Consider the following 16,636-nt stretch of genomic DNA (forward strand, 5'->3'; position numbering starts at 1 on the left):
TTCGTGCCCTAAAAGTTAATGGTGTGAAATGTCACAGAGCATTGGTTCTAGAAAAATACTGACACTGCAATGTAAGTAAGTCTTGATTGAAAACAGGTACCGATAAATACTGGTGGCTTTGAAAGTTTAGGAACTCCTGAGCGATCAAAGTATTACTTTATATCGCTTGCCATTATTGAAAGAGTTCATCTACAAATGTCGAACTTGATATTGAATAATCTTCAGCGTTTCTACAGGTTATAGCAAGTCGAATGTAAATGCTGTTTTAAGGCGAGACCCTGCAGGTGAATAGGGAAAAAAAAAAAATGTAGACATATCAATTTGAAATTTTTGCTGAACATTACTGAACATACACTGATACAAATATGAGAGAAAAATGTATTGCAAATGTTCTGCCATTTTATGTTTTCATATAAATATAAGGCATTTTGTGCATGAAAATGGCCAAAATTGCCTATATTTGGGGCAACGGAAATACATAAATAAATAAATAAATAATGGATGGAGCCTGACTAAAATGTATGGTTTTATTTAATATTTTATTTTATTGACATATTAGTAACTAAGATTTTTTTTTAGAGGGGACTTTGAATATACATTTAAGTTTTTCAATAAACTAATCATAAGTGAAAAAATCTATAAAAAAAACTTCCGCCTTGTTTTTTTGGGGGGGTTCAAAGCTAAATAAGTCACGCTTAGAATTAGATATTTCAAAAATCCCTCTGAAAAAATATTGTTAAAGGGACTATACAGAGTTTAAAAATGTCAAAATTAGGTATTTTCCTCCCCCTACATGTTCCAACAATGTCCTAATGTGTAGAATGAGTCCAGACCTGTTCACCACAACTGCCTCTAAAATCCAGCACTGTCCCTCAAAAAGTTGTCACTTCGGGTCCGAATTGCCGTCATGCAAGTGCTTAATATAGAGACTGCAGTTACACAAAAGACCAGAGGTGGCAGTAGTGAGCAAAACATGACCAACTTGCATCTAGCCCCTTTAAGGCTTTACTTTTGACACAATTCGGTAAATTACTTTTGACATCCCACAGAAATCGTGTTGCTAATAGAAAGGGTAAAGTCACATCCTCTCTCTTTACTGTCAGATCAGACAACAAGGATTTCTACTATTATACTGCAGAGAATACGGCAACATCTTCGAACAAAAAATGCTAAGGAATGATTAGAAACTGTAATTTGACTACAGGTGGTATAGCATTATGCGGTATAAAAAGGCTTGTAGCTGCTGATAGAGACTGTAGTTTGTCTGCGTAAATAAGACCAATTTGTTTCAACTATGGAACCCGAAACTCTTGCCTATAGATAAATATTTATGCACTATAAGTCCATGAAAAGTCATGAGTTTGGGGGCATGAGCTGATAATAAGTGGAGAGTCCGTACCCTGCCGTCGCTGGTGAGGAGGATGGAGTCGCTCTTGATGTCTCGGTGGATGACGCCCTGAGTGTGCAGATATGACAGAGCCCTCAGCACCGACAGGCACACCGTGGCAATCTGCTCCTCGTTCATCCTGAAACACAACACAGGCATCTCAGTACACTTTACATGACGAATGCTAAACACAGGGAGAGACGTTCTCAGTGTTATAGGTTCAACAAATGACCCCAAGACAAAACATTTGCCCATTAAAGGCCCAATAGCACAATTTTATGCAAACTCCACACGGATTGGAGCCCAGAACTTTCTAGCTCTTAAGCACAACACTAACCGCGGCGCCATTGTGTCGGCTTTGAACAATAGCTAAAGACTTGCTTTGCTGTGGAGACAATCTGAGCACTGGAGCACATGTTGGTCACTTGTTTGTCATAATTTGGCCACAACATCTTCTGCATTTGAGATAATCAAATAGCTAAGTAAGTAAGTGCTTTATTTGTCATTGTACAAGCGTACAACGAAATAGTGTTCAGGTGTTAGTCCTGAGCCGCTGCAACTGAGCCTCCACTGTGCCACAGGTGTGGGGGCTCTTGGTGCCACTTGAGTGTCTCAGAAGAAGAAATCTGTGCGTCTCAAATGGGTTTAGCTGATAAGCTAGCTGTTTGTTTACGGACTCTGCAGTGAAAAAAATCCACCGATCCCCACAAAAACACAGCATAGACGTACAAAGGAATCCAGTAAAACAATGTCGAGCGCAAAAACCACAAATGCAGTTTGCAGAAAAAGGAAAAAAATGCAGCTGTACCGAGAGAGAGGGAGGTTGCTGCTTGTTTTCACATTGCCATGACGAAAACCCATGATGAAAACCCACAATACTAGAGTGTGTACTAGTGTTTCCAAAGCTTCCATTTCAGTAAGAACAAAAAGAAGAGAAGAAGAAAACAATGTTCAAAGCTGTACACAGGCATGAAACGTGCATATCATTCATTTGCTTGAGGGAGGGATTGTGAGAGCTTAAAATGTGTTCCAAAACTAAACATTTTTACTACACTAACATTTTTCAACAGGTAAAATCAGGTACCCCAGCTTTAAGAATCTATGCTTTGATTGAAGAGTTCACTAAAAGGCACAAATCAATTTCAGCCGTTATAAATTTTTTGAAAAGGGGCATTTTTTGTACTATTTTATATCATCCGTGACTTTGTTTTTGCATATGACTATTAAACTGTAAAAATCACAATTTCCCTCCCCCCAAAATAGGTAATTTTGAGCAGAACTAGAGTGGACAAACTGGTCTATGGGTTAGAAAGGCACGGCGCCACGACATCAGTAACTTGGCGAGTGGTCTGTTTATTGACAAACTACATGAACATGTTTGAAAGAGAGGAAAGGTCCATTTCGCAGTGGCTTCACCCTCTGATGCTCCTGTGTGGAAATGTACTGATAACAAACGCCTGTGCCAGTGTATGTGGACTCTCGCCCACGGCCGCCCTGCGCCCGGCGGCTTGACTGCGGAGCGCGGAGCAGGAGGGCCCCATATGGAGGCTCTGAATGCGCTAACGTAAGAACTGTTGGCTCCAGTGAACATTAACGTTCAGACCCAGCTGGCACACAACACGCCAAGCTAATTCGGGACATGTGCTCGCTCATGTTCACTTTTAGGTCATGGGGTTTTTCTGCAAACATGTCTGTGGTAACTCGTTGTAAAAACCACACTCTCGCGAATATTAAAAAGGCTGGAAACCACAATGTGTTGAAAAATCATCAATGTCTTAACACATTTTTGCAAACACGGCCAAAAACAAAACCACATGAGAAGTAAAATAACATGTAATAGTTCAGTTATGACCTTAATATAGCCATGTCATTCATTGGGATGCTTACCGTTACATTTTTTCTGATATCAATACTTTAACAATAACTATATCAAAATATTTGTCACATACTTAAAAACCATAAAACAGATTCATATTGTTAATTTATTATTTTTCCTTCCAATCAATTTCTTTTACATTTTTATCATTCATTTGAGGTAAACTACAAAAGGGCAGGAAAAAAAACACTTTCCAGTTATACTAAATTTTTCCTATTTTTTAACAAATTTCCCCCCACATTTTGCCTCCATCTTTACATTAAAAAAAAAGTAAGTCCACTTTTTCCATGATTCTCCCAACCCACTTATTTAAAATTAGCTACTTACTTTCATGTGTTTTATTTTGTTATGATTTTATCATTGTAGCTCATGTAAGGTGACCTTGGGTGTTTTGAAAGACGGCGACAAATAAAATTTATTATTATTATTATTATTAATTTCACACTTTTTCCCCATTTTTACAAGTTATTCAAGTTTTTCTCCAAATTTTTCCCACTTTTCCCCCCAAGATTCAAATTTGTTTTCACTATTGCTTTGGATACTTACATTTTTCAATACTAATAGTACCTACACTTTTTCCCCCCAATACCATGTTATTATCGTTTAAACACTACCAGCCCTAGTCATTAGCATCAAAATATTAAAGTTTAATCAGTTATTGACTTTTTTCTCATAACGTTAGAAAAATGTCTTAATTCATAGCAGAGTCAGGAATGATTAATGTTAGGAAAAGAGTTTGGAATTAAACATATTTGTACTGGTCTAAGTAATAAGGTTAGTCACTAGTGCTTCTAAATGACCGACAAAATATGAGGAAGATTTTATTATTTCTAAATGCTGTAAGGTGTGTAGTTATTGTAAAATCTCCTGGGGAACCTTCATTCCCTCGATCTCAAAGCAGTCGAAAAATCGTCATTGTCTTTGTCATTGCCAGACCCTCGGGCCACTCGCGCAATTCTACACGAACAGACAAAATTTGATCGCGCAGATTGAAACAGATTTGATGGTCACACATGTTTGCATTTACAGGCAGAGGAGACAAATGAGCTTTTGGGGAAAAGAGGATAAACAACGGGCTACAACGCAAAGATGGAGATGGAGACGGAGGGGAGTGAGCGCCAGCGAAACCGCCGCCTTAATTTTACTATTGCTTTACTCTTTCCATCTCTGCAACTGGCAAATCCTCCAACTACAAAGATTTATCATTTATCAAAACAAGGGCTTAATAGCGAATGCAAGCTGGAAAATAACTTAAAATGATAGTCTGGAATTCTAAATGTTTACAATGAGTTTTTAAATATGCAAAATTGTCCACCTGATCTTGCATTATGCTGTAAAGTAAATATTATATATAATATTATTTGTAAAGTCCCTCCTTCCCGGATCTCAGCAACTAATCAGAGTCCAGCATCCTCCCGCGTCGACCAATGAGGCAAGCTTTTCCTGTGAACCTGCCTGTCAGATCCAATCAGGAGGGAGGGGGAGGAGCTTGATTGTTTAAAAATCTCCTCATTTTGCACTAATTAAGAAGGGCTTTCTGGTTAAAGAGAGGAGGAATTTTACTTTGCAAACTTTAAGGTATTTGTGGTACCTAATTTAATTACTCCACCTAATTGCACGTGCTACATGTGTAAAACATGAGCAAATGCTTCGTAAATGACCTTCTACTGTGATTACTGTGCATTATCCAGGTGAAAGGCGGCAGGTGAGGCGGGGCCGTGTGGACAGAGCACTGCGTCAGCTGTGTAGAGCGGGCCCTACGAGGAAGTGGAGTCCAGGAGTCCAACATTCAGGGAAAAAAAGGACACAGATCATCTGAATTTGGAGCAACATAACCACCTCTACTACATCATAAAGACACACGTAAAACGGAGACAGCGCCTGAAAAGAGGAGAACTTCATGACAACGCTGCAGCTGTGGGTTGAAATGCCTTTCCCGAGCCCAGGCATTTGGATCAGATAAATGATATGCTTCAATAAAGAACGCGCTGGATCACAAACATGTTTTAAATGGGATGGACAGACAAGGTAATGCACACTCCAGGCCCACATACTATACTGTATTGAAATAAAATGGTGGCCTGTTCCTTTAAAGCAGTACTAAGTAACTCTTGCCCCTAGAGGCCACAAGTGCAAGTGCAGGTGTCATAGCAAGTTGCGATTTTTTAAAACGTATTATTTGTCCGTGAGAGTAAATATTATGCTGACAGAAAAGGCGAAGGGAGAGAGGGATATTGTACACCCAATTACACAATGAAAAAAAAAAAAAAACACTCAAACTTGACTGTAAATACTGTTTAAAGTGGCGCTAGCCCGCAGTTAGCCTGTTAGCTTCTTCTTCGTGATTCCATTAGTGTGTATTGGTGGCTCCGGTCTGGTGGCAGCCAAGTTGCAATTGTGGTTTTCTGGCCGGAGACACCAGGGGCAGATGAAAGACCCCCCAATCATCCTATCAACACTTGTATTACCCCCAGAGGGACTACGGAAAGGATTTATTATAGTTATTATAGTATTGCTATAACGCCGTGCTAACATTTGAAGAGGAAAGCCCTATTTATTGAAGAGCAACATTATAAACATCATACACAACATGATAAACTGAAAGTCCTGACTGAAAGCTGTACATGTCAGTAGCTACACCACACGGCTGTCATGTTAAGTAACAATATTTGATAGTTTCTTAAGAATCCTACAATCCAGCTGAAACCCGGGCTCTTGTTGTTTCCCCAGAGTCAGTGTCAGAGTCTCCTCTTAAGAAACAAATCGCGCTTTGACCCACATCCTTTTTAATGTAACTAAAACGCGGGACCTATGCAAATAAACACATCCAATCTGACGGAAAACAGGATCAGTGACATAGAAAATTGTTCCCAACACAAAGTGAAAAACAATTTTGGTAAGCCCGCCGAGGTTCGAATTACCCCCGCACCTCCGCACACGAGCCGCCGCACACACCGAGCACGCACACCCCGAGCACTTCCACGGATAAATGACTCTTTAGTGCAGCCCATTAACAAACTCCAAAGTATAATTGAAATTGTAATGTGATAGATGGAGGAGGAAGGGGATTGTTCGCACGCTGCCTGTTTGAGGGAGAGAGTGTTTGCTATTTTGTGTCACAGAAGTTAAAAGACTTCAAATAAAGAGAATGCTGACTGTGAACCTTCAGTAGTATATACATGAAAGGGATTATATCAGTGGTTCTCAATGTATGGGCCTTAATTACTTTTGAGTGTTTTGTTTTCAAAGCCACAATGCGGAACATTCCAGGTTATATGTTGATTGGTCAAAGGGCCGCCATATTATCTTATGTGGGAACTGTGGGTCAATTCTGTAAGAGAGAGCAAACGTGCCCCTTTTTACCGGTAAATATTTGGCACAAAATGGTTCTCAATAACACCGTTTATCAAGATATATAACTGTCTGGTCTTTGTTGTTAGCATTTAGCGCCTCCCAGCAATGGTATACCTCCAAACTGGGGTGAGTTAGAAGCTACCAAGCTATTCCATGTTTTCCCTATTTAAATACAGTTACGTGAGCCTTTACATGATCCAAATCTAGTAAAACAAAATGAAACATGACGATTGTTATTACGCCTCACAATATAGTGCCCCTTTTTATCCGCTTAGAAAATCGACATGTTTCATTTTGTGTAACTCGACTTGGATCCTGTACGTAAAGGCTCCCGTAAACTGTATTTAAAAAGGGAAAACGTGGAACAGCTTGGTAGTTTCTAACTCACCCCAGTTTGCTAGGAGCGGCTAAATGCAAACAACATTTGCATGACTGAGCGCACACACAGACCAGACAGTTATACCTCAACTCGTGTAAAATGAGGTAAGAACATATCTCAATATGTAAAAACTATTCCTTTAATGTTTGTGTATTGTAGCGGTAATTGTCATTTTGTTTCTCTCCTTGTTTCTCGCCAAATCTGAAGGTCTTTTATATCTTATGATTGCTTGTGGTGAACATGTGGATTTGTTTTGTTTCGTGTTCACGGCCAAGCGAGGGCCGATCCGGAGGCTGTAGCTCTTTCTCTCTCGAGACATGAACATTGTTTAGCTCACAAAGGGGTTAATAAAGTTTTTAGTTTGACATAAGGAGTCATAAGGAAGAACACAAGGCAGCGCGATGTAAATGAGGAAATGAATGTCAGCGGTGCTTCCATCAGAGCAGTCACCTCCTCTTGCGACGCCCTCTCCCAAGTGGCAAAGGCGCACTCGGAAAATCTAAACTTGCTAGAAGCCTTTGCATCCCGTGCACCAGGCACAAGATCTGGCCCTATGTGATTGAAATCCAGCTTTTTTGTCTGAAATGAGTGTCTCAACGTGTATTGGCCTTTAACCTCTTCACCCCCACTTTAACTGAGTGCATTTTGTCCAGTTCTAAAACATTTCTAAACATGTTTCCTTGAGTTGTTTAGTGGTCTTTATTGTTGCTTTTTGCCATTTTTTGGTCCCCTTTTGTTGTGTTTTTGTTGCTTTTTCATCCTCATTTACGTCTCATTTTGTCAATATTCTGACCGTTTTTTTCAGGAACCTTTTAGATTCGGGGAATGCCTGTACAATAACTGGAGAAAGGGTGCTTGTGTAGGTGGGGGTTAAGAGGTTAACCAGCTATGGGGACATAGAACTATATCAGCTCCGTTAGAAAGTCATTCAGCTTCGTAACTCCACTATATCCCTATCGAAAGCATCTTTTGGTTTAATAAAGGTGTAAAAATATTCAAAATCCTTCCACTCTGCAGTAACCAGTTTTCATGCGACTCAGGTTCTCGTCGGAATCGAGCTGTAATTGAATTCTTAAATGCGCTGTGTGATGTGAGATGTGTTTAAAACAGCGAGTAAAGGCAGAATGCTAATAATATCCATTTCCCGCAGATTCACGTCGGAGGCTCTCGCTCCTGGGCACAAACGGCACAAACATCTGTGTGGGAGCGGCTTAAAAGCACCACCTCACCAAAGCGTGTCATTAACATCTGACACAGCGCGGCGCTGATGCCGACGCTCCGCACAAATGACTGTAATCAAACGCCAAGCGCAGAGTCAGACTAAACAATGGGGAAGACGAGAGGCAATTAGGCAAAAAGTTTTACAACGCTAATCCCGGAATTATCCCACGGACTGCCACGGGATTACAGGCGGTTTCACTCGCCTCCTTGAGCCTTCAGTCAGTCAGAGGAAGAGAGGTGGGTAGAGAAGCCAAAATATTATTCAAGTAACAGTAAAAGACTAGTTACGCTGTAGGTACATGGAAACAGGACACACCCCTCATTTATTTAAAGGGATACTTCAGGATTTTTGACATAGGGCCTCATTTCCTAGTTATCCAGAGTGTTGCTGATTTCTGGAGATATTTTTTTTGTAATTCAAGCAGTTCTTTTATTTGGAGAGTTACGTGGTGCAAGGCTAGTGCATTTCTATAGTATCAGCTAGCCTGCATTAAAAACAGTCTGACCTGCTCCACAGTGCACCTGAGGCAAATCACTTATAACGCCAGACTAACCATATAAATGTCTGTGTCGATAGAGTAATTTTAACCATTTTGCATTTAAAAGACCTTATATTTGAGCATCAGCTTCGTGGTTATATAAGCTACGCGGCGGCCGAGTGATCTGCTAGAAAATAGTTCCTCAAAATGTGATCATTCATGTGATGCAAGGTCAGTTATATTCCAAAAATTACTCTATCGACACAAACATTTATATGGTTAGTCTGGCGTTATAAGTGATTTGCCTCAGGTGCACTGTGGAGGAGGGTCAGACTGTTTTTAATGCAGGCTAGCTGATACCATAGAAATGCGCTAGCCTAGCACTAGCCTAGCGCCACTTAACTCTTCAAATAGAAGAACTGCGTGAATTACAAAAAAAAAAAATCTCCAGAAATCAGCAACACTCTGGATAACTAGGAAACGAGGCCCTGTGTCAAAAATCCTGAGATATCCCTTTAATACAAATAAAAGTAACCCTGACCTTAACCCAGACGAAAGTTAAGTATTTTGTTTCACTATGGAAAGCGACTTGAGTGCGTTAAGGCGTACCTGGTGTGAGTGACGATGTCGGTGAGAGCTCCTCCCTCCAGGAACTCCATGACGACCCACAGCTCGTCCCCGACCAGGTAACTGTTGTACATGTCCACCACGTTCTCGTGATGGTAGTCTCGCATGATCACCACCTAAAGCACAGGGGATTTTTAAAGCAATGGTTCTATATTTCTGGATAGAGGTCGACTGATATGGGTCTTTCAATGGCCGATGCCGATATTCTCTAAATGTCTATAAAACAGAAATACTTGGCCACTCCAGCTGTGTATGGATTTTATTTCATAACTTAAGGGGATTCATTCTAGTCTGTCTCAACTTTGATTAGCTGCCGTTAGCAATAGCATACTGTTGCTAGCCGTGGCATTTTGTGCACCGATCAAAAATACAATTGCGGAGGTAAAATTCTACAGGTTCTGTGCTTCAAAATGACAGCATGTCCATATTCACTGAGGTTTAGTGAAACTTAGATTTAAAGGAACAGGAACAGGCCACCGTTTTTCCATACTGAGATATGTTCTTACCTGAGCTTAGACGAGTTGATGTGTACCTGTCTGGTCTTTGTGTGTGCGCTCAGTCAGGCAAAACGACCAAAGATGTTGTTAGCATTTGGCCTCTCCCAGAATGTTCCTATTGCTCCAAACGTGGGGGGGAAGTTGGAAGCTACCACGCTCTTCCACAGGCACGCACAAAGACCAGACAGGTACGCATCAACTCGTCTAAGCTCAGGTAAGAACATATCTCAGTATGGAAAAACGGTGGTCTGTTTCTTTAACAAACTTGTAACAAAACAATTTCATTGAGAGGTTTCTCTGTTCTTCTGAGGCCTAGGGAGTTGTGGGAGGTTTAAAGCCCTGACTTCACTCCTTTCAGTGCAAAAAAAACGGGAAGTCTATCACTTTCAGATATCAGTTTTTATCGGCACTAGATCGGCCGATAGTCGATATTGTAAAATCCCCAAATTTCGGACCCATACATCAGTCGACCTCAACTTCCCGACTTGCACAGTGGACAACTAGAGCCATAAAAGCAGGAAAACCTCTCGTCTCAAATGTAAAGTACTTTTTTTTCTAAGTTTCATCAGGTGGCTTTCAAATGTACGTCTTGAAACAAACACAGATTAATTTTCCCACAACAGAGACAATTTAAACTAGTTTCAACACCTATTTTTGTTGTATAAAATTGTAGGTGTCAGGCAGAGAATGGTACTGATTCAGCAGCAGGTCAAACTACATTGAGGGTACATTAGAGTCAGCATAAGGGGTAATGGAAAGGCATAATGATATAAATAATGAAAAAGAGAGAAGTTGTGGAGCTTAAACAGTAAAAGGATTACACCGAGGATTAGAACAGGATTACATGAAGCTAATGAGATCACACACAACACCCACATTGTGAAATTTATACAACACGTAAGAGAACTGCACACATAAGCACGTTTTCATCGCAGCTCTACAAGACGAACCAGATTCTTTCATTCATATTTTATTATTAAAAAGGGTTTTTAAGATCATTGAGCGACGAATGTCAAATGGCGGCACCTCGTTGAAGAGCAGCTCTCTCCTCTGCTGTTTGCGTAGGTCCATCTTCTTCACGGCCACCTGTTTGCCGCTGTGTTTCTCGCTGGCGATGCACACGATCCCCGTGGAGCCCTCGCCGATCTTTATGAAGCTGTCCAGGTACTCCCGCGGGTCGCCTGAACGAGAACACATACGAGATCAACCTTCAATGATGAACACAGTCTGTTATTGTGTTAGTTTGATCACAATTTCCAGCTTTTTTGGCTTATTTAATGCATGTTCAACACATTTTTTTGATGAAAAGAAACATTTTTTACATTGTATTACATTATACAATTCTAAGTCGCACTTGGGTAGCGGCTTGTCATCCAAGGGTGATACAGCAAGGGGGCGTGGCCTAGCTGAGGGGGAAGAAAACCTCTCATGGGAACTACAATTTTTCTCTTTTTCACAGTTTTCTGGCGGACTATAAACATAATTATCACACACAATAAAGTCAAGCCAAAATAGAGTTTATATGGATGTTTTTTTCACAGCAAATTGTTCAATAGAAGTGAAAAACGGCACTCGTTGCTAACATTAGCAGATATAGAATGAAGCTAGCATGAAGCTAACGTTAGATTCCTGGTTAGCATTGTCCGTATAATGCGCCTTTGCTCCTCTCCATGTCTCTGTATCTGTATTTAATAGAAAAAAATATATTCACAATTCAGCATGTTGAAGTAATGATGGAGAAATGGAAGAAAGTTCATTTCCCCCCCCCTCTTTGTTTTCCCCCTCTGGCTGCTTCGATCATGACCATATACGGGCAATCCCAAAGATGCCGTCTGTATCTATGGGTCCTGATGCCGTTCCTGACTGATGGGCCAGGACCCAAAAGTGGGTCGCAGAACCATTTTCAGAGGGTCGCGGGCCTATTATTTCAATATTTATCTACTAAAGAAGAACAGAAACAAAATAAACGTGGGAAAACAAGCTCTTATAATGTGTCGTATTGGGTCTTATAATACAATATTCCAGTGCAGACTCTTCACAATGTTACTGCATCACTAAACTCTTCCAAATATCCTGTATCGGCTCATTGAACCATTGGACCCTCACCTGGGTTGACCACCAGCTGTAGTGCGGCCCTGAACTGTTCGTGGGACACTCTGGAGGGCTGGGTGTCCGAGCTGGAGCCCCACGACGGAGGAGGGTAGGCCCCCGGGGGGATGTACGGAGAGGAAGGCTGGGAGTACGCGCCCTGGGCAGAGAGAACGAAAAACACGTGAAGCTCAGCGGGTTCAGGAAGCATTTAGAGATGAAGATGAGCTCAGTCTGGCTCAAAGATGTACGGCTGTCGAACCCCACTGTTTCCTCTTGTGTTATTAGGTGATCAATGGCGTCATCCAGGTGTGCAACTCCAATTAATAGATGATTATGTCCCTAAAGCGAAACAATTACATGCACCGCAAAACCCTGTGAAGGTTGAAAGAATATTGAAAAGATGTAAAAGATTCTTCCTTATTGTTGCCTTATCATTCTGATAAGGCAACGTGACTCCTGGGGAAATGTGAAAAATATGATTTTGCCTGATTTGTCAGAAATAAAAAAAGGAAAAACATCTCCAACAATTAGAGGTGCACCAATCCAGCTTTTTTGCTTCCGATACCGAAACTGGTGGTGTGAGTGTCTGCCGATTTCCAATATTAACCAATACCAAGAGGCTTTCTTAAAAGTGGCTTTTTCTGAGTGAAAAAGTGAATGTTCTGCTTTTCTCCAGTGTCAGATCAATACAGTAAAGACTTATCTTTTCTTGTCATGATGTTCAACAATCGATTATATCTATTAATAAACTAATGGAAAACATTTAACAAGGATCACAGGACTTTTCCATGCTAAATATCCTTGGCTATATACAGTATGACAAGCTATTTAGGTAACGTTAATATGAACAACTTGCATAAAATGATCTAATCATTACAACTTGTGCCTTCTTATTCTTTAACAGCATTTCATAAACTAAAATACAAACACTCGACCACTCTAATATTTTAGTAGGCTACTATAGGTATTTTTAATCATTGTTTTTGACCCAGCCTTGATTGGCACAAACAAAAAAAATTTGCGCTGCAATCAGAAATACATTTGCAGAGGTGAAAACTAATTTGCCGATTGAATTCTCCAGGTTCTCCAGACAAATCTTTTAACTTATACAGGAGCCTTGCTCTTAGTTGGTTTTACCAGAGCCCGATGCGCAGTATAAAGAAATGTATACTAAGAATCTCTATGGAGAGTGGCATAATAAAGCCTGCAATAAAGTAAAAAATATCTAAATATTCTCCAGGTTCTGAGCTTCAAAATGAGGCACAGCACGCCCATATTCACATAGGCTTAGTTGGTGAAAGTTGTGTTTTTAAAATTGTAATTTTCAGTATCGGATATTTGTAGCCAGTAACCGATATCGTATTTTTTTTCCTGTATCGGCTCAAATATCCCATATCTGTATTAAGAAAATAAAATGTTTTCTTAATCTAACTGAGTGTAATGAGATTTTATTATTTCTTTTTTTTTTTTGGATCAGGTGCACATTTACTTATTTCAAGAAGATTTTGCAGTAAGGAACAACTCTCCTACATACATGAATCCATTGTGCATGTTTTGGGCTAATGGGAGTTACCTGTGGCGTGTAGGGCGGGCTGGGCTGTGACGGCGGGTGGTGATAGGGCGAGGGCTTGTAGTGGTGGAACACTGGGGGGTAGGGCAGGTGCGCGGGCGGGTACCCGGGCGGCTTCGGGTGGCTCTGAGGTAGTTTGAGAGGCCCGCGCGGGTAAGTGTCTCCGCTCAGCACCCCGGGGCTGCCGTCCCGCGACTGCCGCTCGTAGTCACTCTGAGAGAAGGAGGAGGAGAGAACACACGGGGGTTAGACGAGCAGAAAACTCAAACTTTTATTCAAAAAATCTTCAAATTCACCCCTGCATGAAAGAATCTGCGTCTCGTCTTAACTCTTAAAAGCAGAGTAAGTACATTAGCGTAAACTGGGAGCGTTTAGCGAGCGGGACAGGCCACATGCTTTCTCATTAGGACCCCACAACACCCATTAAGCACATCATCTATCAGACAGGAGCATCTGCATTTGGGACACTCCCCCTCCGTGAGCCCCTCTAAACTCCCGGGACAGTTATGACGTGTGTAGTCGTTCGCGGAGCACACGGCGGAGGGGGACGCGGTGCTCCCCTCTCCGCTCTATAATCAGCACATGAGTCAGCGCACAGGGGCTGACTCACTCGGGCCGGGATCTCTCTCACGAATACTACGCTCTCTCAGATGTTACTCATGCAAATGCGTAGCATAAACATGACCTGTCTGTGTTTGTGTATCAGGTGAACATGTTAAACACTGTGTTTACTGATTACAAAAACGTGGCTCAAGTTTGTATTTTTGCTTTGGTTTTTTGAGACAATTATCCAGTCAGACAAAGACAGTTTGTAATAGAATAAACATAAAGGAGTCAAATATGGCTTATAAAGGTAGCAGATATTCCAATTTAGTACTTTTTAATGGCCAAATTCTACATATGTGAACATCATTGATAATACTGATTACTCTTTCTAAAAAGTTGTCTTGTTACTTCATTGATTACTGATTACTAGTTACTTTACATTAAAAAAAAGGATCAAGCCAGGTTATTTAGGTCGGGCCCCCTTGTTTCTCACACTGCTTGTGCTTCACTGCTAGAAGGTCCCGGGTTCGATTCCCATCGAACCCGGGCATGTTCTCCCCGTGTCTGCGTAGGTTTCCTCCGGGTACTCCGGTTTCCCCACCACTAAAACATGTACAATAAGCCAGGATGAATGAGAGTGTGTTTGAGAGTTTGCATGGGGGACGACGGATGGAAATTAGTCCATGGCTACAATCCGGTGTGGCGTGTTTACATGCATGAGGCCCATGTATGTTCATTAACATGCACTATCCCGACCAAATAAACCAATAAATAAAATAAATAAAATGACCAGCTAGACGCAGGTTTTTGTTGTTGCTGCAATTCAGTGCACTGACGAAGCCTTTTGGATCAGAGGCGAAACATTCAACACTTCAACTACCGAGTACAGAAGATGACTCAAGAATCTTCACTAAAGTTGCAATGATGATGGAAGAATGGATGAAGACCAAACCTATTTAAATCTCATATTTGGCTGCCTTTAGTCGACATCTCCATGGAGACGAGTGGAGATGTCCTGCTCCCAACACATGTTTGTTTGGTCATTTTTAAAAGATTTTTCAACAATAAAAAAAAGGTCCTAGGGGACAGGGCAGACAAAGAGCGGATCAGAAGTCCCTTATGAGAGACCAACAGGCCTGTTTAGAACCATGAGGCCGTCCTTCCATGGACCCACCACCTGCAGGAGGAGCCATAGGGGCCGGTGCAATGTGATTTGGGCAGCTCCAACCCCCATGACCCAGAAATGGAAAAGTGGAAGAAAATGGATGGATGGATGGATGGATGGATGGATGGATGGATGGATGGATGGATGGATGGAAAATAAATGCTTGTATTATATTTTATAGGGTGAAATATTAGGCGACGTGGCTTTGATGAATTACAAATAACAGAAAATATAATATATAATGATAATATATTATTATTTTCCAAGAATTTTTTGATTGAGTTGGAGTCAAATGTAATGCTTATTAATTACAGTTAATTAAATGCCCCGTCCAAGCACAGAACAAACTCGCCCATGGCCCAAACGGTATAGTGCCCATTTCCAAAAAAGAGGTCAAATAAACATCACAAAATTGCACTATCACGGAAATTTAAGTTAAAAAAAACTTTGGTGAAATGGGCACAGTCTCATCCGTCATAAAGTGATAAACAAGTGTGAGCCGCAGACATTAGAAAGTCATTACACTTTGTGGTTATGGGAGCAGCCTTTGACGCAGATAAAGGATGTAGTAAGAGCGGCGGTAATTCCAAAGCTGTCAGGACGTGTAATGTATCTGGGCGGATGATAAAAGTGCAGTAGTTAAACATCGATACGTGGTGGTGCTCTGCGGGGAGTGATGTCCTCACAATAAAATGTAATTAAACTCTCTCTCTCCCCCTCGTCCGGCGCCGGTGGGATAATAGAAAGTGCCTGTTCTCTTGTTTGTTTCCCGCGGCGCCATCGCTCTCTCGCGGCGGCGACGGTGAGCGCCTGTGGCCCGGGCCGGAAGGAGGGGCCTGATGTGCCTGGACGTCGTATAATTACACGGTGCAAACTCTTTTAATCAATCACTCTCAGGCAGGTGCAGGGGGGGAGGGAGGGAGACAGGGATATAGTGAGAGTTGAGGGAGAGAGAGACCTCAGTTGGTATTTATTAAGTCAACATTTTCGTACTTTATTATAATTATCTTTTTAAGTTCTGTTTGAATCTTGTTTGTTTGGACCATAGAAATAAAAAGGAGAAGCTGCGTTCGATCCAAACATATGCAGAGAGTTAGCAAGAAGGCTAGTCCGGGATATTTTCCTATAGCCGTTAGCATTAGCCACCAAACTTCACAAATTATGAATGATCCGCCAGCTGTCAAACCATTGACCACATTTAGTTCAAAGCCGAGTTAGAAATCATTCATGTCTGTACAGAGCTTTTGAGATTTTACTTTAAAGCAGTACTAAGTAACTCATGCCCCTAGAGGCCATCAGCGCCACTGCAGGTGTTGTAGCATGTTTTTTACTCATTAAATGTCCGTGAGAGTAAATACTACGCTGACAGAAAAGACAAAGGGAAAGAGGGATATTGTTCATCCAATTACACAATGGAATTTTTGTTTTTCACTCAAACTTGGCT

At 41.2% G+C, this 16,636-nt stretch overlaps 1 protein-coding gene and 1 long non-coding RNA gene across 3 annotated transcripts in view; both read right to left on the bottom strand.

The window, feature by feature from the left end:
• The window catches only part of LOC306975367, a 251,708-nt gene that overhangs the window by 166,340 nt on the left and 68,732 nt on the right, over positions 1–16,636 (bottom strand). The gene's annotated exons all lie outside the window — the stretch shown is intronic.
• The window catches only part of pak5 (p21 protein (Cdc42/Rac)-activated kinase 5), a 144,785-nt gene that overhangs the window by 3,659 nt on the left and 124,490 nt on the right, over positions 1–16,636 (bottom strand). For both annotated transcript variants that reach the window (XM_079572706.1, XM_079572707.1), the window contains 5 exons: positions 13,485–13,694; positions 11,927–12,068; positions 10,847–11,001; positions 9,306–9,439; positions 1,400–1,526 (listed from right to left, as the gene is read on the bottom strand). In XM_079572706.1, coding sequence (XP_079428832.1) covers positions 1,400–1,526; positions 9,306–9,439; positions 10,847–11,001; positions 11,927–12,068; positions 13,485–13,694 — 768 coding nt within the window. The remainder of the gene's footprint in view (positions 1–1,399; positions 1,527–9,305; positions 9,440–10,846; positions 11,002–11,926; positions 12,069–13,484; positions 13,695–16,636) is intronic.

The sequence above is a fragment of the Gobius niger genome (genome assembly GCF_951799975.1).
Source record: "Gobius niger genome assembly, chromosome: 15".
Classification (NCBI taxonomy): domain Eukaryota; kingdom Metazoa; phylum Chordata; class Actinopteri; order Gobiiformes; family Gobiidae; genus Gobius; species Gobius niger.